Consider the following 23,098-nt stretch of genomic DNA (forward strand, 5'->3'; position numbering starts at 1 on the left):
TGACCCCCATTAGAGGCCTCTGGCATGTTAATACACCATAACCATTTAATTTTCTGTTTTAAGTCCTTCACTCTATGAAGTGAACAAAACCAGTAGCACTGTTTTGTTTTTTTTTGCATCTGAAATATCTGACTTGTACACACAAACTGTCAGTAACTTTTATAGATACAAACATTTTTACTTAACATTTGTTTACCAGGAAAGTCCGACTTGGAACAAAGCCAATTTTCAGAGGAGACCCAGAGAGAAACGCTCCAGACATGTCTTTGTAAAGCAGGAGGAAACCTGAATACCCAGAGAAAACAAGTTACTCTAAAAATTTCTTAAAATTGCTAGTAAAAGTTCGACATACTTATCAGTTACTTTATTGCTGTTCAGGTGTATTCCAACCACAGCCATGAAATGCCTGCATTACAAAAATGAACTAAAAAGTGCTCTTCAACTTTTTTTTTGTTCGCACAGAGCAAAGGAAAACAGAAGTCTATTGACACAGGTCCAAAAGTAGCAAATGTCAGGAAAAAATGGATTTTCTACAACAGAAAGTTGGGGTACATTTCTTGAAATTAACTAGCATCATTGTGGTTTCTTCTGGCTTCATCATCATTCTATGCAGACTTCAACTTAAGAAGGCGATAAAGTAAAATGCAGCTCATTTTTTGATTCAAGACACGTGCAATGTGGCAACACAACCAGTGAAGCTGCTGTATCATCCTACCCAGTCTGAAGCAATGTAAACAGTCAAACTGTGTTAAATTTACAACAGCCGTCTACAGTTTCCTTTTCTTCTGGAACATCAGAAGTACATCCAAGCCCTGAGTTTTGGAAGTGGAAGATTTGGGAAGCTTATCCATCTTGTTGTTGCACAAATGGGTTTGGAATAGATTCCATGCCATCCTGAGGGCATATGAGAACTACAGATGTTCCCCTGCAGACCACCAAGCCAAGGGCCCGTGTATCCTCTGATAATTTATACTGATCATCTGGGTCTGAAAGATACAATGTACAAGATAAAGTTACACAACTGCAGCTTTCTTTCGGGGAAACACAACTACAGTCACCAAAACTGCAAATCACTCCCAATACTGATTAAGAAATATTACATACTGAGAATTAATCGCAAGTGAGGACATGGTGCACCAACACACATCTTCACTTGTTTTCCTTTACCTTTGCACCTGAGATTTCCTTATCCTATTCTTTTCTGGATTAGCAGTTTTATCCCATGAGCTTCACTAAGCAGTCTGTGGAGCTACCCTTTTGGTGACAAGCCTGCCTATGGACTACAGAATTCATCCAAATGACAGTGTACCTACTTGGCTGCCTTACCCATATGTGCCAACATCTTTAAACACTATTACCAATAGGTACCAGGACTTTGCTACCCTCCCAGTAAATGGCATTTATTAAAAGCTAGCTATTATTCAACTGCCACGTTTCTCTCCGTGTCAGATCATCTAACGTACTTACATTCCAGAAACTGACTTGTCCAACTGAAATCCCAAGATACACACTTCAACATGAAACTAAGAGCAGAAAATACTCTGCAAGAACACCAAGTCATGCACATTAAGGCAGTTAGAATATACGAATTTGCAAATGACAGATGAAACACAGGATTCCCATTCCAATAAAGCTTAAAATATAAAAAATTCAAGACAATAGAAATCCATTAATTTGACAAGGTTAGATGGAAACAAGAAGGCAGTGAACCAATGTAGTGGAAAAAGGTGATCATTCTGACAGCAATGCACATTAGCTTAATACACCACTGAGAAGATGTGAGCACTACAAGTACACAACCATTTACCATGAAGGTAATCAGTAACTAGGATTTGAAAGCATGTCTATCCAGTGTGCTCCTTACTTAAGTAGCACAGTGTTCCACAGATTTTCAAGTGTGTCAGCAAACTACACCTCCATGTTTGCCAGCATATTGGAAGTAGGTAAAAAAAGATAGCTGGATGCCCAAGACCCAGGGCAGAAAATGTACCCAGTCCTGGTAGGTGCAGTGGTGCCAGGACTGGAAAAAATGGCACAGAATCCTGAAAATAGGGAAACATTCCTACAATGGGGCAAGGCCAGGATGCCCCCCTACTGTAGAAGGAAGTACCAGCCGACAAAAATCAGAAAAACTGACAAAGTGGACTATTGAGGATAAGAAAGAAATTATGTATTGTTAGTATTATGCAACAAGCCCAGAATTTCCAGACACAAGATATGTAAAAAGACAAGAGAAATTAGAAGAAAGAAAAATACTTCCACAAGAAAAACTGTTAGAAGGTTTAAATAAAAAAAAATTGTATTCATTAATGCAACAGATTTGTGAAAAACATTATATAGACCAAGAAACTTTTATCTGTTTGAAAAAAGAATCATCTGAGGAAGTACGAAAATATAAACTAAATTGAGACTTTTTGAAAGGTATAAAAAATATGGACATAGAAAAAGAAATAGATTTGATATGGTGCAATATTTATGCAAAGTTGAAAGCCAAATTAATCAATACAAAAAAGGCAGCCCCAAAGATACTCTAAGAAATACAGGTAAAGGCATTCAGATATGGAAAATTTCACACAAAAAAAAAAAAAAAACAATTTCAAGGAGGAAATGCAGAAAAGATTAGTAAACTAGAAGTTAAAAAAAAAAAAAAAAAAAAAGGTTGAAGTTACGGAATACATACGAAGTGAAGAATTTGGTGTAGAAGGTCTAACAGGTTAGATCACAGCATGATGGAACAAGTCCCCAAAGTAAGGCAAAACAGGAAGATGAGACATCTGAAGAAATATGGACAAGGGAAAGAAAAAAATTTAATATGGTGCAATATTTATGCAAAGGAGAAAAAGCAAAACTAATCAATACAAAGAGAACAGCACCGAAGATATCTGAAGAGAAATACATGCAAATTAATCCGGACATGGAAAAATTTACAATAAAATACAAAACATAAGATGATGGAGGAAAAAGAAAGATTAGTAATGGAGAAGATAAAGAAATAGAAACTGAGGTTATGGAGTGCTTGCAAAGTGAAGGATTTTGTGTAGAAAATCTAACTCCGAAAAACACCACAGCAAGATACGGTAATGGTCATCCAAACTGAGGAAAAACCAGTGGAATGGAAGCAACTGATCAACCGCCATATGAAGATTTTTTGGAGACCTCCACAGGAAACCAGTATAAACTTTCAGTTGGAGGTGGACAGCAAGGGAAGGAACAGGAAATCTGTAGCAACTTTTGATGCAGTCAACGTTAAGGCGACAGAGGCCAGTGAGTTCCCATATGACAGAGCAATGGATGACAGGATGAAACTGAAGAGTGTGTGCCACAGAAAAATGCTATGGAACTTGCTATAAAGCGCTCGTAGGAAATGGAGAAAGTACAGTTGTATACACTTACCATAAATGTAGAGGAGTGTATTCACTGTTGCAGTAATCACCTGTGGGTTATCCCTGCTGTGGTAGTCCTCGGCCGGCCTGAATACCAGAGTCAATGTTTTTCTGTGTCGGCTGCTGTCGCCTGTTGTCTGACATCAGGTCGTCAGTGCTATAAAGCAAGGCAGCTGACGCCATTACATCAGTTTTTCTTGCCCTAACCAGTCAGAAGCACAAGGAAATCTGGTAAAGTAGCCCTGGTGGCTAAAAGCCACCATGAGAAGCTTATGTCCCCCTAAGAAAAGAGGGTACAAGGGCAAAGGAGGGAAGGGAAACCAGGACTGCACCAGTGAATACAAGCAAACATCTACATTTATGGTAAGTGTACACAACTGTACTATATTCTTCGTGTTTCACTGTTGCAGTCATCACCTGTGGGAGGATTCCCAAAGTTAAGAGGGGTGGCAGGATTAGTTAAAAGACCTAGGCATGGGTCAGCATGCCCTGCAGAGGCAAACTCTGCCCTAGCCTTAGAGAAAGGAGGTAGGCGGCACTGCTTTGTAAAAGTATGGACAGAGAACCAGGTGGCAGCTTCCAATATGTCCCTGGTGGAAACTCCTCTGAGGAATGCTGTGGAAGTGGAGGCTGCCCTAGTGGAATGTGTACGAATAAACTTAGAGGGTGGGTTCCCATGTAGTCTGTAGTAGAAATGGACACAGTGTGATATCAGCTTGGAAATGGGCTTCCCCCCTCTGCCCCTGGAGCAAAGCTGACAAGAAGCTGGTCTGTTTTTCTGAAGGGTTTAGTATGGTCCAGGTTGTATCTGAGCTGTCTGTGCATGCCCAGTGAGTGCAGAATTCTTTTCCCCTTGTTTTAAGGGTTAGGAAAGAAGGTGGGTAGGTGTATAGCCTGGTTGAGGGTCACATCAGAGACCACCTTAGGCATAAAGGAGGGGTTAGTCCTCAGGGAGACCCTCTCTGCATGGAAAAGTATGAAGGGCTCAAAGGCAATCTGTGCCTGAAGTTCCAAAACCCTTCTGGCTGAGGTGATAGCTAGTAGGAAAGCAGTCTTCCAGAAGAGGTATCTCAATTCTGCTGAAGCAGCAGGTTCCAATGGTGGTAAGGTTAGTTTTTCTAAAACATAATTAAGGTCCCAGGCTGGTGTGGGTGGCCTTCTGGGAGGTCTGATATTAGAAGCCCCTCTGAGGAATTGATTAATCAAAGAATGTGAGAAGAGGGGCTGCTCTGTATCGAAATTAGCTGAAATGGCTACGGCATGGATTTTAATAGAGGAGAAGGAGAGGTCACTACTGAGTAACTTGGTTAGGTAATCCAGGATAAGGAGGGATGGAAGGTTGTGAGGTACTGTCCCCTCTGGACTGGCTCCAGGAGCAGAATCGTTTCATTTCCCTGCATAAGATTTTCTGGTGCTAGGCATTCTGACCTCTGTGATAATGTCTAGGACCAGTTTGCTTATAACAGGGGCCTCTTGTTTGCTTTTAAAGTATTAGCTATGCTAACAGTTTGAGAGTCTGCAAGTTTGGATGCAGCATTCTACAGTAAGGGGTACTAATGCTATCTGGGCCAATCTGGAGCAATGAGGATGGCCTTTGGCCTCTCCTCCCTTATCTTGATCAGTACCTTGGGAATAAGAGGTAGAGGAGGGAATGAGTACACAAAGGAGGGAGTTCCAGGGGAAGGTCAAGGCATCCACCTTCCACTCTAGGTAGTGATGCTCCCTGGTACAGAATTTTTTCAGTTGGTGGCTGAGGTGCGAAGCAGAGAGATTCACTTATGGAGTTCCCCACTCCGGAATGACTTGCAAAAAGATTTTTCTGTGGAGCTGCCATTCGTGGGGGTCCAGTAAGTTTCTCCTCAAGTGGTCTGCCAGGGTGTTTTTGATCCCTGGTAGGTATTGGGCAATTAGATGTAATCCCATGGGGGAGGCAGTCAGCCAGAGGTTCATGGCTAGCCTGCGCAGAGGATAAGATTGGGTCCCTCCCCATTACTGTGGTGCTGTCTGTCTCCCTGGCCTGAGATGGGGTTGGAAGGATGTCAGAGCCTCTGTACTGCCATTATTTCCTTCCGACTGATGTCTAAGGAAGGTGCTGCACATCTCAAAGACCTTGGGTGCACCTGCCTGCTAAGTGAGCGCCCCAAGCAATGTCGGACGTGCTGGTGGTGATGGTCTGCCTGGTAGGGCGGAGGATGAAGGCAAGACCCTTGTTCTTGGCACAGGCCCTGCCCACCAGAGAAACTCTGCCCTTATATACAGGGGATCAGAGAGAGGTCTCTAGATGCTGAGAGAGTGCTGACACCAAAGGTTTTTAGATACCACTGAAGTTTCCTCATGTGAAGCCTGGTCAGAGGAATTAGAAGCATGCAAGATGGCCATGTATCCCAAGGCTTGCAGAAACTTCCTCACAATGAGCTAACTTCTGGAAGCCAACTCTGTAAAGTAGAGAGGCAGGAAGCTCAGGTGTATATTGGAACATCAAAGTTTCAAAACTTCGAATGTTCTAATATCGAACCCTATTCAGCGAAAGCTGAAAATATCGAAGCAACAGAAAACCAAATTTTTTCCTAGGGAAAGAATTATTTTGTCAGTTTCTGTTGCTTCAGTATTTTCAGCGCTGTGGTGGAAAGTTACTGGTCGGGTTCAGGTAAGTGTGCGATTGAGTGCGGACTAGGTTAGTTAGGGTGCAGGTTAGGTATGTGTGTGATTGTGTGGACATGAGGGTTAGGGTGGGTTCGGCAAGCTAGGGCGCAAGTTAGGTATGTGTGCGATTGTGTGGATGCGAGGGCACGGGTGAGGTGAGTGTGCGACGGTGAAGACCTTAGGGTGCGACGGTGAAGACCTTAGGGTTAGGGTTTGGGTTAGGATAAGTGGAGTTAGTGGTGTGTGTATAGTTATAGTGTAGGGTCAGGTGCAAGACTTTAGGTGCGCGCATGTGTGTGTGTGTGTATTGCTGTTTGTTTGGTGTGCTTGTGTTGTGTGTGTGTGTTTTGGAACAGCAAATGTTTTCCTTAGGAAAAATTTCGCTGTTCTGTATGATCAATGGTTTTCAGCTTTCGCTGAATAGGGTTCGATATTAGAACATTCAAAGTTTTGAAACTTCGATGTTCTAATATAGACCCAGGAAGCTCTGCTTTTCTTTGGATAGGAAGGCCATTTGGGATGCTGTGTCCAGCAGTGCTCCCAAGAAAATGATTTTCCCGGAAAGGCATTTGTTTTGACTTCTCGTTGATGGTAAACCTTAGGGAAGTTAGGAAGGTTTTGACAAAGAGAAGGTCCTGGAGCAGCTTTTCTTTGCACTCTGCCTGAATGAGGCAGTCGTCCAGGTAAGGGTAAACCTGTATATTTCTCTGTCTGCAAAATGCTATGGCCGGGGCTAAGCATTTGGTGAATACTCTGGGTGCAGTAGATCAGCCAAAGGGTAGTGCAGATAAAGTGCTGTGGGCCTGCTCTGAAGTGTAGGAATTTCCTGCAAGATTCCCTTATGGGGATGTGGAGTTAGGCATCTTTTAGGCCTAGGGTCACTAGCCAGGCATTTTTGTCAGTATAGGCAGCAGCTGCTGTAAAGTTAGCATTTTGAATTTGGAGACCACCAGGGAGGTGGTCAAAAAGGAAAGGAAAGGATAGACCCATGATGGGGCGCCAAGTGCCCTCTTTTCTGAGAACAAGGAATAGTCTGGAATAAAAGCCTTTGCCTGTTCGATCTGAGGGGACAGGTTCTACTGCCCCCTGGGATACGAGAGTTTTGACTTGTTTCAATGCCTGTGCCCACTGATTTGGAGGCAAGTCTGGGTGCCCTCTTGGAATTGGGAGTTCATTGAAAGAAAATTGATATCCCTGAAAAATGATCTTTAAGTCCCACTGACCCTTTGTTACAGAAAGCCAATTTTCTTTGCAGAGGGAAAGCCTTCCTCCTAGCTTTTGGTGAGTGAAAGGAGAGCAGAGGGGGGAGAGGGAGTTATTGGTTTTTGCCATAGAAGTGTGGCTTAGAACTCCCTGCCTTTGGGGCGGAAGTGGTCTACTGTTTGGTTCTCTGTTGCCCTGGGATAGGGGCCTGGGTGGTCTGTACCTGTGGTGCTCATCTTGGCCCGGTCTGCTATATTCAGGGAAGGACCAGTGCTTAGAGGGAAAGTTCCTGCTGAACCTGGGAGATTGAACCTGAAAGAAATCTTACTGTTTGCATAGATTTTGCTTGGTCTTCCATCTTTTTAAGCACCTCTTCTGGTTTTACTCCAAACAAGCTGTCCTTATCCGGGGGGTGCATCAATTAAATTTAGACTTGACATGATCAGGGAGAGGTTGTTCCTTCAACCATGCATGTCTCCTAATGACAGATTCTGACACTGCTGCCCTGCTTGAGGCTTCTAGGGCATCATATCCACAGTGTAATGAGTGTTTGGCCACTTGACAAGTAGAGTGCAGTAAATCTACTAACTCTTTCGAACAGGCACAATCAGGAAAGGGTGAAATCTTTTGTTTTTATAGTTCTAAAGTGTGTTGTTGATATTTTAACATATGGAACAGACAGATGAGTGCTCCGATAGCCAAGCTTGCAGAGGTGTATACTTTTTTTACCCCATCTGTCCAGAGCTCTGGAATCCTTGTCAGAAGGAATACGATTCTTGGCAGAACTAGTCTTAGCTCTTTTAGGTCCCCGTGTAATGCCTTCTGGGTCTGCAGCAGGATTTCTGTACAGGTATTTGTGAGAATCCGGTACTCTGCAATACAGGTCAGGTTTACTGGGAGCAAGTGGGAGGGTGTCAGGGGCTAAGCTGCAGTCATGGAAAAAAATCAGCCACCACTTCTGAAATGGGGGGGGGGGGGTGACCAGGGGGTCAGTGCTGGGGCAGGCCCAGAAACCGTCTCTTCTTAGACTGGTGGAAATCCTGAGATTCCCACTGGAAATGTTCCCAGAGTGTGTGAAGGGTTTCCCGAAAGGAAAGGTCTCCTGATGGGCAGGCAGAAGGAATAGAATCCTCTGCATTTGAATCCTGAAGCAGTCAGAGGTAGTCATTCCTCAAAATCGGAATAATCAGATTCCTCTGAATCCTGTTCTGTCATCTGTCAATTTCAGGAGAAGGGTGTCTTCCTTTTAGAAGTTGTGGCCTGACTACCCCTGATAAGGAAGATGAGATCCTCTGCCATTTATAAGCATTTGTGCTTGGGGTGGTGGAGCAGGAGCAAGATGGTGGCTAGAGGCAGATTTTCTTGGACTGGACTGGCCTGGCTTCTAGGCCTAAGAGTATCCATCGGTCTGAGAGAAACTGTAGTCTGATGAGAAGACTTCAGTTTTTGTCTAGATTCGGTAGTGCGAGAGGCCTCCTCGGAAGCCAGTGCCTGCATCACGGCTCCGGACCCAACCAAGGCAGACACAGCCAAAGGCTCGGAAGATTTCTGTGGCATACCGGACTCCGAATGGGTCTCGGTAGAGGCCTGTGTAGATCTCAAATCGGGCATCAGGGGTTGCAAAAGCACTTCACTGAATTCTGGAGAACTGGCGACCTGCTTAGCAGTAGAGTCATCGGAAGGCTTAGCCCTGTGTGGTCTGTCTCTATCTTTATCTCTGCGTTTTTTCAGAATGTCCATGGATTGTTGGCCTACGGATGCCATTTTGGAATGCGAAGACGGAAGACGAAAATACCAGTCTACAATAAGAGCTCTATGGCGTATGGTTCTCACGTTAAAAAGGGCACAGAACCAGCAACAGGGGACGTCATGGTCTGGGCCTAAACAAGTGACGCAGTATGAATGGAAGCCTGTGTGGTATCTGCTTTCCACAAGCGAGATGACTGTTAACTTTTTTGGACATCTGTTAGTGCAAGAAAAAAGGATCCTCAACAGGGTACTTAGCTTTAGACATTTTCAGCTGTAATTCAGACTCTGGTAGCGACCGACTGGCACACTTGTGAACTGCTTCTGCTACGGGCTCCACGGCAAGAAAGACTGGTGTAATGGTGTCTGCTGCCTTGCTTTATAGCACTGATGACCTGACATCAGACTACAGGCAACAGCAGCAGATGCAGAAAAACATGGACTCTGGTATTCGGGCTTGCCAAGGGCTAACACAGCAGGGATAACCCAAAGGTGATGACTGCAATAGTGAAACAAGAACAACATCAAAAACTGCGTCATCTGTTTAGAAGAAAATGAGATGAGAAGAGTTGCTTGATTTTAATGAAAAACTGCAGAAGGTCAATAAAACCAAAAAAGTTAGAAGTTTCATAAAATAAATGAACACAGTAATAAGAAGAAGTTATGTACTCACCATAACGTTCCATCTGAGTAGGTAGCTTCATTTGTCTGCAACCTGTGGGTCTTGGATCCGATATCGGATCCGAGCCGGCAAGTTGTTTCAAGCTAATGGATCCGAGCTCCTAGCTCCTCCCCTCACCCATAATCCCCTGCCAACCCTCCATGACCTCAGATCGAGTTTGCCCCTCAATATGTACCCAAAAAAGGGTATCCAACTAACATAGATCCGAAGAAGGCCAGGGGGAAGGAGGGGGGGAAGGTTGCAGACAAATGAAGCTACCTACTCAGATGGAACGTTATAGTGAGTACATAACTTCTTAATCTGAAGTAGGGACTTCATTTGTTAGCAACCTGTGGGACAGAGTCCCCAGCTACCTGAACCTTGGGTGGCCATCATGGAAGGATATTGCGAAGCACCGCAGAGCCAAAGGATGCTCTCCCTCTAGAAATCACGTCCAGTTTGTAGTGGTTAATAAAGGTACGAGATGAGGCCCAAGTGGCTGCCGAACAAATACCATCCAATGGAACTCTAGACTTGAAGGCCGCAGAAGTAGAGATGGAGCGAGTGGAATGTGCGCGAACTCCTTCAGGTGCGGGTCTCCCAGAGGCTTGGTACGCTAATAGGATACATTGTGAAATCCAGCGTGATAGAAATACTTTTGATATTGCTTTCCCCAAATTAAATTTGGCAAAGGAAACGAACAGCTGGTCGGATTGTCTATGACCAGCCGTTCTATGAGTATAAAAACGTAGCTGCCTATGAACATCTAATGAGTGCAGCTTGTACTCTCCTTTATTCTGATATTTAGGAAAGAAAACCGGTAAATTTACGGATTGATTTATATTGGTTTCAGATGCTATTTTGGGAAGGAAAGAGGGATTGATCCTGAGGTACACTCTGTCCGGGTGAAAGATCAAATAAAGAGGCTTCACAGAAAGAGCTTGAAGCTCCGAAACTCTTTTCGCAGAAGTAATGGCTACAAAGAATGCTGTTTTCCAGGACAAGAATTTGAGATCTACTGAAGCAGCAGGTTCAAAAGGTGGAGCAGTCAGGGCTTGAAGAACTAGTGAAAGATCCCACGGTGGTACGGCTTCTTTTATAGGGGGTCTAAGCAAAAAGGTGCCCTTGAGAAAGGTTTTACACAACTTGGCCGACATCAAAGGCCCTGTATCATGGCCCACATGGTAATGTGAGATGGCCGCCAATTGCACTTTGACAGTTGAGCAACTAGCGCCTTCCTGAAAAAGTTCGGTTAGGAAGTCTAATATGGACGGAAGAGGAGCCGTAAAGGGATCTAGATTATGATGCTCCGCCCAAATGGAGAAACGTTTCCATTTACTAAGGTACACTTTCCTGGTGGAGGGCTTATGCGCTGCCACAAGGATGGCTTTGACTGGTGAAGAGATACCGGGAGTCCTAACTAGGAGTGGAACTGGAGCAACCAAGCTGTCAGCTTCAGATTGTCCAGATTTGGGATCTGTAAGTCCGACGGATGGGAGATTAGATCCGGACTGGGATCCAGAATCCAAGGAGGATTCACTAGGTGAGACCACAGGTAAGGGAACCAAATTTGCCAAGGCCAGAATGGGGCAATGAGGATCATTCTGCTCTCCAACCGCGAGGCTTTCTGTAAGAGTTGCAGCATCAGGGGTAGAGGAGGATAGGCATAAAGTAGACCGGGTGGCCAAGCGTGCACCAGAGCGTCTCTTGGAGTTTCCCCTGGAGGGGGAATCAGAGCGAAAAAATTGCCGCATTTGGTGTTTGACGGAGAGGCAAAAAGATCTCAGTAGGGTTGCCCCCATATTGCGAATATCTGCTTCGCTACTAGTGGGCTGAGAGACCACTCGTACGGGGTAAGAAGGGTGCGACTGAGTTTGTCCGCTAGGATGTTGGTCCGCCCCGGAATGTGCGTTGCAATCAGAAAGCGGTTGGTGGAGATCACCCATTCCCACACTCTCATGGCTTCGCGGCATAGAGGGTAAGATCTGGTTCCCCCCTGTTTGTTGATGTACCACTGAATTGCAATCGTTCCTACGGGGAGGAGATTCTGAAGTGCTTGCAACGTGTACAGCACCGCTCTCATCTCCAGAACGTGGATATGCAGGGAGGTCTCTGTATCGTTCCACGTGCCTTGGACCGTCCTGCCTGAATAATGCCCCCCCACCCGAGGCGGGAGGTGTCCGTGGTCACCATGGCGAGAGGGGGAGGGGTGCAGAAGGGTCGGCCCGTATGGAGGTCCAAAGCATGGAGTCACCATAATAGAGCCCTCCTGCAAGCCTTGCTGATAGCAATGGGGTGATGGACAAAGGACCATTGTACTAGAAAAGTACATTGCAGTACCCGCATGTTCAGACGGGCACATGGAAGGAGCGTTATCGCTGCCGCCATGGAGCCCAGTGCCCTCAGGACCAATTCTGCTGGTGGGGTCTCTGATTGGAGGATATCCCGCACATGGAGTTGCAAATTCCGAAGTCTTTCGGGCGTTAGAAAGGCTCGTAGCTCTCTGGTGTCTATTCTGGCTCCTTATCAATTCTATGGCTTGTGTCGGAGCCAGAAGGGATTTGTCGGCATTGATGGTGATGCCTAACTGTGGGGCAAGGCGGAGAAAGAAATCTCTGGCTGAGCAAAGTAGATGCCTTGTTGGGGCGGTCAGGAGCCAGTCGTCCAGGTACGGAAAAACCTGTATTCCCTGGAGTCTCAGGTGGGCCGCAATCACTGCTAATACCTTGGTGAACACCCTGGGGGCTGTGGTGAGGCCAAAGGGAAGGACCCTGAACTGGTAGTGACTGGCTCCCAGCCAAAAGCGGAGGAACCTCCTGGATCGTCTGTCCATTAGAATGTGGTAGTACGCATCCTTGAGGTCTATAGAGCACATCCAATCGTTCTCCCTTAGAAGGGGGAGAATAGATTGAAGAGTGACCATTCGGAATTTTTCCTTGGTTACTAACAGGTTCAAGCGGGAAAGGTCTAGAATCGGTCTCAAGTCCCCCATCTTTTTTGGCACCAAAGAGAACCTGGAGTAGAACCCTAATCAGAGCTGGTCTTGGGGGACGGGCTGGATGGCTTTTTCTTAGCAGCTGCTGAATTTCTGCGGCTGCAGCCTCCCTCTGATCGGGTGGTACATCGGGGAGGTTCTTGAATTTGGGGACATGGAGTAATGGTATTTTGTACCCTCTGGATATAATTCGAAGCACCCAGCGGTCTGTCGTGATGGACTCCCATGCCGCTAGGTGCTCCGAGAAGCACCCCCCGACTGCCTCCAGAGTGGAGCAGTCGGGCAACCCTTCAGGGCTGCTGCGTGGGCCATTCAGAGAAAGGTTCTCTGGACCCAAAGTTTCTCGGAGCCCCTCTGCCCCTGGGGCAGCATCCTCCCTGTCCTCCTCTGCCACGGAAGGACTGGTTGTCCGGAGCGGGTTGGGAATGTTGCGATTTCCGGAACCACATCTTCTTCTGACCCTTTTGGTTCTTCGAAAAGGACTGCTGGGGCGCAGAGAAGCGGACTCCGATGGCAGACATCTTCCCGTCCTTCTCGCTCTGGACAAGTGTCTCGCGAACAGTTTTGCCAAACAGGGCAGAACCATCGAAAGGGGCATTCGCAAAAGACACTTTAAAGGGCTCCACAAAGTCACAATGACGGAGCCAGGCCTGACGTCTCATGACTAGGCCCGCTCCGCTAGCCCTAGCGGCTCCCTCGGTGGCATGGGACAATAGCCGCATAGATGTATTTGAAATGGATCTCAGAGTGGCCATTCGGGTGGAGTACAATTGTTTGTCCTCCGCCAACATGGACTCAGGGGGGGAGGCAGCGTATTCTTTGATAAGATCCCGCTGCATCCTGATGACATGTGCCATATAGTTCGGAGACCTTACCGAGAAGGTCGCTGAAATAAAAACTCGCTTCCCTAAGCGGTCCATCGAGCGGGACTCCTTGCTCGGTGGATGGACTGAGGGGCTCTCCTGAGCTAGTTCCCTTTTCGTGGCTGCCGACGTCAACATGGCATCTACGGGGGGACCCTTGCTCCAGTGCGACCGGTCTGAGGGGGGGGGGCTTAGTATTCTGTCCGGGCATTTGGGTATTGGCTCCACAGTGTCCGGGTCCTTCCACGCCCTGGTGGTAATAAGGTCCACCAAGGGGTCGGCCGGAGGGGACACCCATGAGGTAGACGGGCCTGCTTCGAATGCCTCCAGAAACATGGACTCGTCGGAAGACTTGGGGGCAGACCACCCGCCTCTGATCCTCAGCATCTCCATGATGTCTCCAAAGGAGACATCCTCAGGGGGTGATCTTGGGGAGCCTTCCCCTTCATCCAAGTCAGTGTCCTCAGTTAAGGACGCAGGGGGAGTCCATGTGCCTCCTCTTGCACTTATGCTTGCGGGGCACTTCCTCGGGGGGGCTGTCCGAGGAGGCCTCGCCAGCAACATCCTGTTCCAATGGAACCATCTGGGACATTGAAGCAGGCTGTCCCTTTGGCCGGGTGATGGAAGCCTGGCCCAGCAGAGAGGGAGTGCAGGGTGGTGCCGAGACAAGGACTGGGGGTCCGGATGCTCTCAACAGAGCCCTCTCCACTGCATCGAAGGCAGAGGGGGAACCACTCTCTCTGGGCTCAGAGAGTCTGCTCCCACTCGGATCCGATGAAGGGATCGGAACCGGCACAGAGACCATCAGATCCGAAGGACCAGTGCGCTCCGACCTGGACGGAGCCGAAGGCACACTGAATCCCTCAGATCCGAAGCTCGGGCCACGGCTCCGAGAGGTCGGATCCGACAGGCTCGAGGGCAGGGTCGGATCCGAAGTACCAAGTACTGTCAGTGCCGACCCACCCCCGGCTCCAACGCTGCTCGGCTCCGAACGCTCCGAGCCCGGGTAGCTGGTCAGAGAAGGAGCAATAGGGTGGAAAAAAAAAGGTGTCGAGCTCCCCCCCCGAAGGGGGGGGGGGAGGCAAGAGCACTCCCATCTGCAGCTGGGCCTGGCTGAACCTTCGCATCATCCGGTCCAAGTCTGCATCAGACATGCTAAACGTCGATCTCGAAGAGGCCACCGAGGCAGGCCTGGAATGCCGCCTCGATGACCTCGATGGAGATCGGGCCTCCTCCTCCTCGGGCCCAGGGGAGAAACAAGGGGATCGGAGCCGAGGAGGAGACGACCTAGAAGCAGTGGAGGGAGAAGCCCGCTTAGCTGGCGGGGCCGAAGCGGAGGCCTCGGCCCGCCGCTTGTGGTGCTTCTCCCTCCATTTCTCCCTCCTAGCCTCCCTGTCCTCTGGCACTTTAGCGGGAGTTTGAGTCCCGGCCGAAGGAAGGGGGCAGGAGTGGCAGCAACCACAAACTGTGGTAGTGCCACGGGAGCAGCGGAGGCCGGAGCAGAGTCCGGGGGTAAAAGTCCCGCCAAGACCAGCTTCGACCTCCACTCTTTCAGTGCCCTGGGGTTGAACGCTGCACAAAATGATACAGCCTGAGGTGAGGTGCTCAACCCCAAGGCACCGAACGCACAGAGTGTGGCCATCAGCCGGGGAGAGCTTATGGCCACACTCGGTACATTTAGAAAAAATGGCTTTTGGGGCCTCAGCCATACTTAAAAGAAAAGGTAGTGTTACACAAACACACAGGCCCCAAAACACAACACACATACACACTCACTAACGACCAGCGAAGGGAGGGAAAAAAACTAATTAAAAGAAAAAAAATTTTTACTCTACAAGGTACCTAACACTTACACACTTTATATTTTTGTAAAAAAGAAGAAAGTTTGACCGAAAAAACACACTTAACTGACGATTACTAGTCGAGCTCAAAGGAATCCAGCTATTCACAAGCGCGGCAAACTAGATCTGAGGTCATGGAGGGTTGGCAGGGGATTATGGGTGAGGGGAGGAGCTAGGAGCTCGGATCCATTAGCTTGAAACAAGTTGCCGGCTCGGATCCGATATCGGATCCAAGACCCACAGGTTGCTGACAAATGAAGTCCCTACTTCAGATCTATCCATACAGATCCCTGTGATATAACAGAAGTAAACAGAATATATTACTGTGCAGCTAAATTAATAACAGATAAAACTTCTACCACAAGAACATAAGGTAGTAAGGGAAAGGAAGGGGAGAAACTGAATACCATCATGGAAACATCGAATAGAGAAAATTATAAAGCAATTAATACAAAAAGCGTCACTGTTAGAGTACAGAAGAGGGAACAGATCAACAAAAATACTCAGAAAGATAGAGCAATGCACAGTATTAGAACAGATCAGGATCTTGCACTATTGCAAATAAACTAAAAATCTCAGCACAGGCAGAACAACTTTGAAGGAAGAGTACACGATAAGCAATTTATTGATGACCCCAAAAAGTTCTATAGAGAACTGGTAAACATGGCAAAAGGAATTGAAAGACCACCCGAAAGAGACGACAAATACATTTTGGAGAAATATCTATAAAGATCCTGCGGAACAGAGATGCTAAATGGATAGAAGTAAAAGAAAGAATTTGTTTGTGTCTTTCGGCTTTTCCCGGTTAGGGGTCGCCACAGCGGAACTCCGGTCCGCTAATGATTGGCAGTAGATTTTTACGTATTGGCTTGCCGGGCCTAACGCACAACCTTCAACAAAGGAACGCCCATTCACGCATGTCGCTACACAGAAGACGCTCTAACTGAGAATCGAACGGGCAACGTCTAACTGTGAGGCGACAACGCTACCGCAGCACCACCACTGCAGTTAAGAAGTTCAAATGTACAGGATATGAAATGGGATAAAGTAACGGCCAGAGAGATTGAAATAAAAGTTAAGAAAAGCCTCTAATTGGAAATTAGTATTCTGTCCGGGTGTTTGGGTATTGGCTCCACAGTGTCCGGGTCCTTCCACGCCCTGGTGGTAATAAGGTCCACCAAGGGGTCGGCCGGAGGGGACACCCAAGAGGTAGACGGGCCTGCTTCCACTGGTATGTCATCTGGGCCAGCCTTTCCATTCTTCATCCTCTTCATAGCTGTCCTTACTTCCTCCTTGCTAATGTGCTTCACTTCCTGATTCACTATCCCCACATCATCCAACCTTCTCTCTTTCTTCTCTCTAACTTCTGGCTAAAAGTATTAACATCTTTATATGAAGATTTAGCCGTAAGTAAGAACTATTTATATGCACTCTCCAGACAGACACCAGCCTGGTTAACAGGAAAAACAATGTTCCTACACAAGAGTGAACCTGTATGTCATCCTAAAAATTATCAGCCAACAGCTTGCCTTTTGAAACATAAGCCACACTGGAATTTATGCTGACAGAGGTTCTAGTCATTCAGAAGAAAACTCAATCATGGCAAGAGAACAAAAGGGTAATAAAGTCATATGGAACACAGGATAATTTGTTGCTAAGTAAAGTCGTAATTGAGAACTGTAAAAAGGGAAAGAATCTAAGTATGGCATGGATTGACTACAAAAAAAAGCATCTGACAGTACCTCACATTCATGGATAAAAGAGTGCTTAATGTACAAGATGCACCCTACACTAATGCATCATTACATTACAGTAACCATGAAACAGTGCCGGACCACTTTGTAATTAAGCCACGATAAAGGACAAATTATTATTCCAGGGATAAAAATTCAAAGGGGGATACTCCAGGGCGACTCCCTGTCACTACTGCTATCGTCTTGCCCATAACCCATTAAGTTGTCTAACAGCTTAGGTCACGGCTATAATTTGGCTCCTAGAAAACAAAATATAAAGACTTATTTTCTCTTTGTTGATGATTTAAAACTGTACAGCTCATCAGATGAAGAACTGAAAGCACAACTTCAAGCAGTCAAAACATTCAGATGATACAAGAATGTCATGGTTTTTACAAATGTGCAAAAGCAACCACTAAAGCAGGAAAGTGGCAGCACCAAGAAAAAGAAGTTATGTACTCACCATAACATTCCATGTTGGTAGTCCATCACGCCATTCATTTTTACATATGGGTTCGGAGCCAATCCTTGGCTCCGACTCGGCCGATTTATAAGCTTGAAGCCTTCTGGTTGGCTCGTGGCTAAGCAGGTCCCAGATCTTGTTTGCTGCTCACTAGAAGAGATAACCATTATCATCTTCTTTCAGCTGTTCCCGTTAGGGGTCGCCACAGCAGATCATCTGTTTCCACTTCTTCCTGTCCTCTGCATCATGCTCTTTCACACCAACCGCCTTCATGTCCTCTCTCACCACATCCATAAACCTCATCTTAGGCCTTCCTCTTACCTGGCAGCTCCATCCTTAGCATCCTTTTCCCAATATACCCAGCATCCCTCCTCAGCACATGTCCAAACCAACGCAATTTTGGCCTCTCTTGCTTTGTCTCCAAACTGTCCAACCTGAGCTGACCCTCTAATATACCGACTCCTAATCCTGTCCATCCTAGTCCCAACCCAGTGCAAATCTTAACATCTTTAACTCTGCCACATCCAGCTCTGACTCCTGCTTTTTCGTCAATGCCAGTCTCCAACCCATATAACATAGCTGGTCTCACTACCCTCTTGTAGACCTTCCCTTTCACTCTTACTGGTACCCGTTCATCACAAAATCACTCCTGACACTCTTCTCCACCCATTCCACCCTGCCTGTACTCTCTTCTTCACCTTTCTTCCACACTCACCATTACTCTGAACTGTTGATCCCAAGTACTTAAACTTGTCCACCTTTACCAACTCTACTCCCTGCATCCTCACCATTCCTCTACCCTCCCTCTCATTTCCACACATATATTCTGTTTTAGCCCTGCTGACCTTCATTCCTCTCCTCTCTAAAGCATAATCTCCACCTCTCCAGGGTCTCCTCAACCTGGTCCCTACTCTCACTACATATCACAATGTCATCTGCAAACATCATAGTCCACGGGGCCTCCTGTCTAATCTCATCTGTCAACCTGTCCATCACCACTGCTAATAAGAAAGGGCTCAGAGCTGATCATTGATGTAATCCCACCTCCACCTTAAACGTATCTGTCACTCCCACCGCAGTACTCACCAATGTCACACTACCCTTGTACATATCCTGTACCACTCTTACATACTTCTCTGCCACTCCCGACTTCCTCATACAATACCACAACTCCTCTCTAGACACCCTGTCATATGCTTTCTCCAAGTCCACAAAGACACAATGCAACTCCTTCTGACCTTCTCTGTATTTCTCCAACAACACACTCACAGCAAATATTGCATCTGTAGTGCTCTTTCCTGGCATGAAACCATAATGCTGACCACTATCACCACCTCCCTTCTTAACCTAGCTTCCACTACTCTTTCCCATAACTTCAAGCTGTGACTGATCAATTTTACCCCTCTGTAGTTACTGCAGCTCTGCACATCATCCTTATTCTTAAAGATTGGTACCAAAACACTTTCTCCACTCCTCGGGCATCCTCTGACTTTCCAAAATTTCATTAAACAATCTGGTTAAAAATTCCACTGCCATTTCTCCTAAGCACCTCCATGCTTCCACTGGTATGTCATCTGGGCCAGCCTTTCCATTATTCATCCTCTTCATAGCTGTCCTTACTTCCTCCTTGCTAATGTGCTTCACTTCCTGATTCACTATCCCCACATCATCCAACCTTCTCTCTCTCTCTAATTCTCTTCATTCATCAGCCTCTCAAAGTACTCTTTCCATCTACTCAACACACTTTCCTCACTTGTGAGTACGTTTCCCTCACTGTCCTTTATCACCCTTACCTGCTGCACATCTTTCCCAGCTCTGTCCCTCTGTCTAGCCAATCGGTACAGGTCCTTTTCTCCCTCTTTAGTGTCCAATCTCTCATACAACTCTCCATATGCCTTATCCTTAGCCACCTCTCTCTTTGCCATGCGCCTCATCTCTTTGACAATCCCACTTCGCCAGCCTCTTCCTCTGTATACTCTCCTGTACTTCCTCATTCCACCACGTCTCCTTGTCCTCCTTCCTCTGTCCAGATGTCACACCAAGCACCTTCCTAGCAGTCTCCCTTACTAGCTCTGCTGTAGTTACCCAGCTATTCGGTAACTCTTCATTGCCTCCCAGTGCCTGTCTTAACTCTTCCCTGAACTCCACATCACAATCACCCTTTTTTAACTTCCACCATTTAATCCTTGGCACTGCTTTCCACTCCTCCTCCTCTTCTTGATCACCAACGTCATCCTACAGACCACCATTCTATGCTGCTTAACTACACTTTCCCCAGTCACCACTTTACAGTCTCCAATCTCCTTCAGACTGGCCCTCCTACACAGGATATAATCCACCTGTGTGCATCTTCCTCCACTCTTGTACGTCACCCTATGCTCCTCCCTCTTCTTAAAATACGTATTCACCACAGCCATGTCCATCCTTTTCGCAAAATCCACAATCATCTGACCTTCTGCATTCCTCTCCTTAACACCATACCTACCCATCACTTCATCCCCTCTGTTTACTTCACCAACATGCCCATTGAAGTCCACTCCAATCACTAGTCTCTCACCCTTGGGTACACTCACCACCACTTCATCCAACTCACTCAAATTTTTCTCTCTCATCCATCGCACACCCAACTTGTGGAGCATATGCACTAATAACATTCATCGTTGCACCATCAATTTCAAGCTTCATAAACATCACTCTATCAGACACTCCCCTCCAAAACACTCTTGGCATACTGTTCCATTAGGATAACCCCTACACCATTTCTTCTCCCATCCACACCATGATAGAACAATTTGAACCAGTCTCCTATACACTTGGCCTTACTTCCCTTCCATCTGGTCTCTTGAACGCACAATATATCAACCTTCCTTCTCCCCATCATATCAGCTAGCGCTCTCCCTATACCAGTCATACTGCCAACGTTCAAAGTTCCTACCCTCAGTACTACACTCCTAACCTTCCCCCTCTCTTCCCGCCTTCGGGCATGCCTTCCCCCTCCTCTTCTTCTTCAGCCAACAGTAGCCCAATTTCCGCCAGTACCCTGTTGGCTAACAGTACTGGTGTGGCGGTCATTGTTAACCCGGGCCTTGACCGATCCGGTATGTAAATATGAAATGTTCTCCGCATCAGTAATTTGGCAGAGGTTTTATGCCGGATGCCCTTCCTGACGCAACCCTCCCCATTTATCCGGGCTTGGGACCGGCACAAAGAAATACACTGGCTTGTGCATCCCCAGTGGCTGGGTTCACTAGAAGAAAGAACCATAACAGACAAACCAATACTAAAGGGTCTCCAACCAAAGAACCAAAACATTAATATCTCCAGATTCTTCCAGAATGGGGGCAGGAGGGCAGGTTGGTAAAAATGATGGGAGAGACCGACTACCAACTTGGAACACTATGGTGAGTACATAACTTCTTTATGTTATGTAGTCCAATCTCACCTTCATTTTTACATATGGGACAGCATGCCTAGCGCTTTATTCTTGGGTGGCTCACTGGAAAATACTCCTGAGCACCGTGGAGCCAAAGGATGCTCTACCCCTGGAAGTTAAATCCAATTTGTAATGCGTAAAAGTGTGAAGGGTAGCCCACGTAGCTGCTGCACAAAATGTTATCAGGTGGGACCCTGGCTTGAAAGGCTGCAGAGATAGACAGAGACCTGGTAGAATGAGCCTTGATCTTGAAGGGTAAAGGTCTGCCCTCCGAACTGTAGACAAAGGCTATGCAACTGGAAATCCAATTAGATAGTGTCACTTTAGAAACTGTTAAGCCTAATCTGAATTCAGAAAAGGAAATGAATAGTTATCTGACTTCCTAAACTCCTTGGTCCAATTCAAATAAAAACGTAGTGTTCTATGAATGTCTAGCTGATGAAACCGGTATTCAGCTGCATTACAGTGATTAGGGAAGAAAACTGGGAGTTCTATGGCTTGATTTAAGGTGGCATGAGAACAAACTTTGGGGACAAAGGAGGGGTTAAGTACAGCGAGACCCTGTCTTTATGAAAGATCAAACAGGGTGGCTTAACAGATAAGGCTTGTAACTCCGATACCTGTCTAGCTGATGTGTTAGCCACCGAAAAAGTCTTACAAGACAAAAATTTCAATGAGGATGAGTGAGAAGGTTCAAACGGGGAAGATGTCAGTTTGGACAACACAAAATTTAAATCCCAAGATGCCACAGGTTCTTGGAGAGGTGGCCTCAAGAGTGGCTCCTTTCAAAAAGGTCTTGCATAGCTTATGCAACATTAAATTGGCGTCTAGAAATCCTAAATGGAAATGAGAAATAGCCGCCAATTGAACTCAGATAGTGGCAGCAGCAGATCCTTGCTGAAAAAGCACTGAGAGAAATTCCAAAATCACAGGGATAGAAGCAGTGTAGGGATCTACATTCATTTTCTGTGCTAAAATAGAAAAACTTTTCCATTTACCGCCATATAGTCTCCTAGTTGAAGGTTTATGGGAAGACATAAGGATATGTAACACTGAGGAAGATACATTGTGAAGTCTGACTAGGGATGGAACTGGAGCAGCCACGCAGTCAACTTGAGGGTGTGGATCGAGGGATGTAGCGAACCTGACATGCGAGTCAACAGATCTGGAGCTGGGTCCAGAATCCAAGGATTGTCCAGGAGAAGAGGCTCGAGGAAGGGGAACCAAACCTGACGAGGCCAGTAAGAAGCAATGAGGATTAACTTGCATCCCAGCCATCTGGCTTTCTGAATCACTTTGGAAATGAGAAGAAATGGAGGAAAAGCATACAGAAGACTCAGGGGCCAGTCGTGAGCTAGAGCATCTCTGGTTGTCTACTCCAGAGGGGGAATGATGGAAAAATAGTTGATGCATTTGGCATTGACTGGACTGGCAAAAAGATCGCAGCAAGGCTGTCCCCATTTGCAAAAAATCTGTTCCGTGTTTCAGAGACCACTAGTGAGACAGTAAGATCGCCTGGCTGAGCTTGTCGGCTATCACGCTGGTCGTCCCTGGAATGTGCATTGCTACCAGAAAGCGCTGGGAAGAAATCGCCCATTCCCAAACTCGCATGGCCTCTCGACAGAGTGGGTAAGATCTGGTACCGGCCTTTTGTTGACATACTAAACTACCGACATGTCTGATTGTATTGCAATAGTCCCTAGAGGAAAGAAGGGCTTGAAGTGCTTGCAACGCCAGGAGCACTGCCCTTATCTCCAGAACATTGATATGCAGGTGAGCCTCGTGTTCTTGTCATGTGCCTTGGACAGTCCTGCCGAGATAATGCCCCCTCCCATCCGATCTGGGAGGCATCCGTCACATTGGCAACTGGTTGGGCAAGAACAAAGGGGGCGCCCGTCAACTGGTTGGGTGCTATCCACCAAAGGAGGTCCTCCTTGCATGATTCCGTTAGCAGAATAGGGTGATTCAGCGGAAGATATTGGAAGGACCATTGGGAAAACAGAAGCCACTGGAGAACTCTCATGTGCAACCTGGCTAATGGTACTAATAAGATGGTGGATGCCACAGTCCCGAGGAGATGAAGAACCCACGTTGCTTTGACCTTCTGCAATGGGAGAAAACAAGTTATGTACTC

The 23,098-nt window shown here is 46.6% G+C and overlaps 1 protein-coding gene across 2 annotated transcripts in view; it reads right to left on the reverse strand.

Moving 5' to 3' along the window:
* Positions 1–349: 349 nt before the first annotated feature.
* The window catches only part of LSM7 (LSM7 homolog, U6 small nuclear RNA and mRNA degradation associated), a 166,254-nt gene continuing 143,505 nt past the window's right edge, over positions 350–23,098 (reverse strand). For both annotated transcript variants that reach the window (XM_044090620.1, XM_044090619.1), the window contains exon 4: positions 350–986. In XM_044090620.1, coding sequence (XP_043946555.1) covers positions 844–986 — 143 coding nt within the window. In that variant the 3' untranslated portion in view covers positions 350–843. The remainder of the gene's footprint in view (positions 987–23,098) is intronic.

Source organism: Protopterus annectens, chromosome 13.part0, assembly GCF_019279795.1.
Source record: "Protopterus annectens isolate FY-2018-M chromosome 13.part0, PAN1.0, whole genome shotgun sequence".
Classification (NCBI taxonomy): domain Eukaryota; kingdom Metazoa; phylum Chordata; order Ceratodontiformes; family Protopteridae; genus Protopterus; species Protopterus annectens.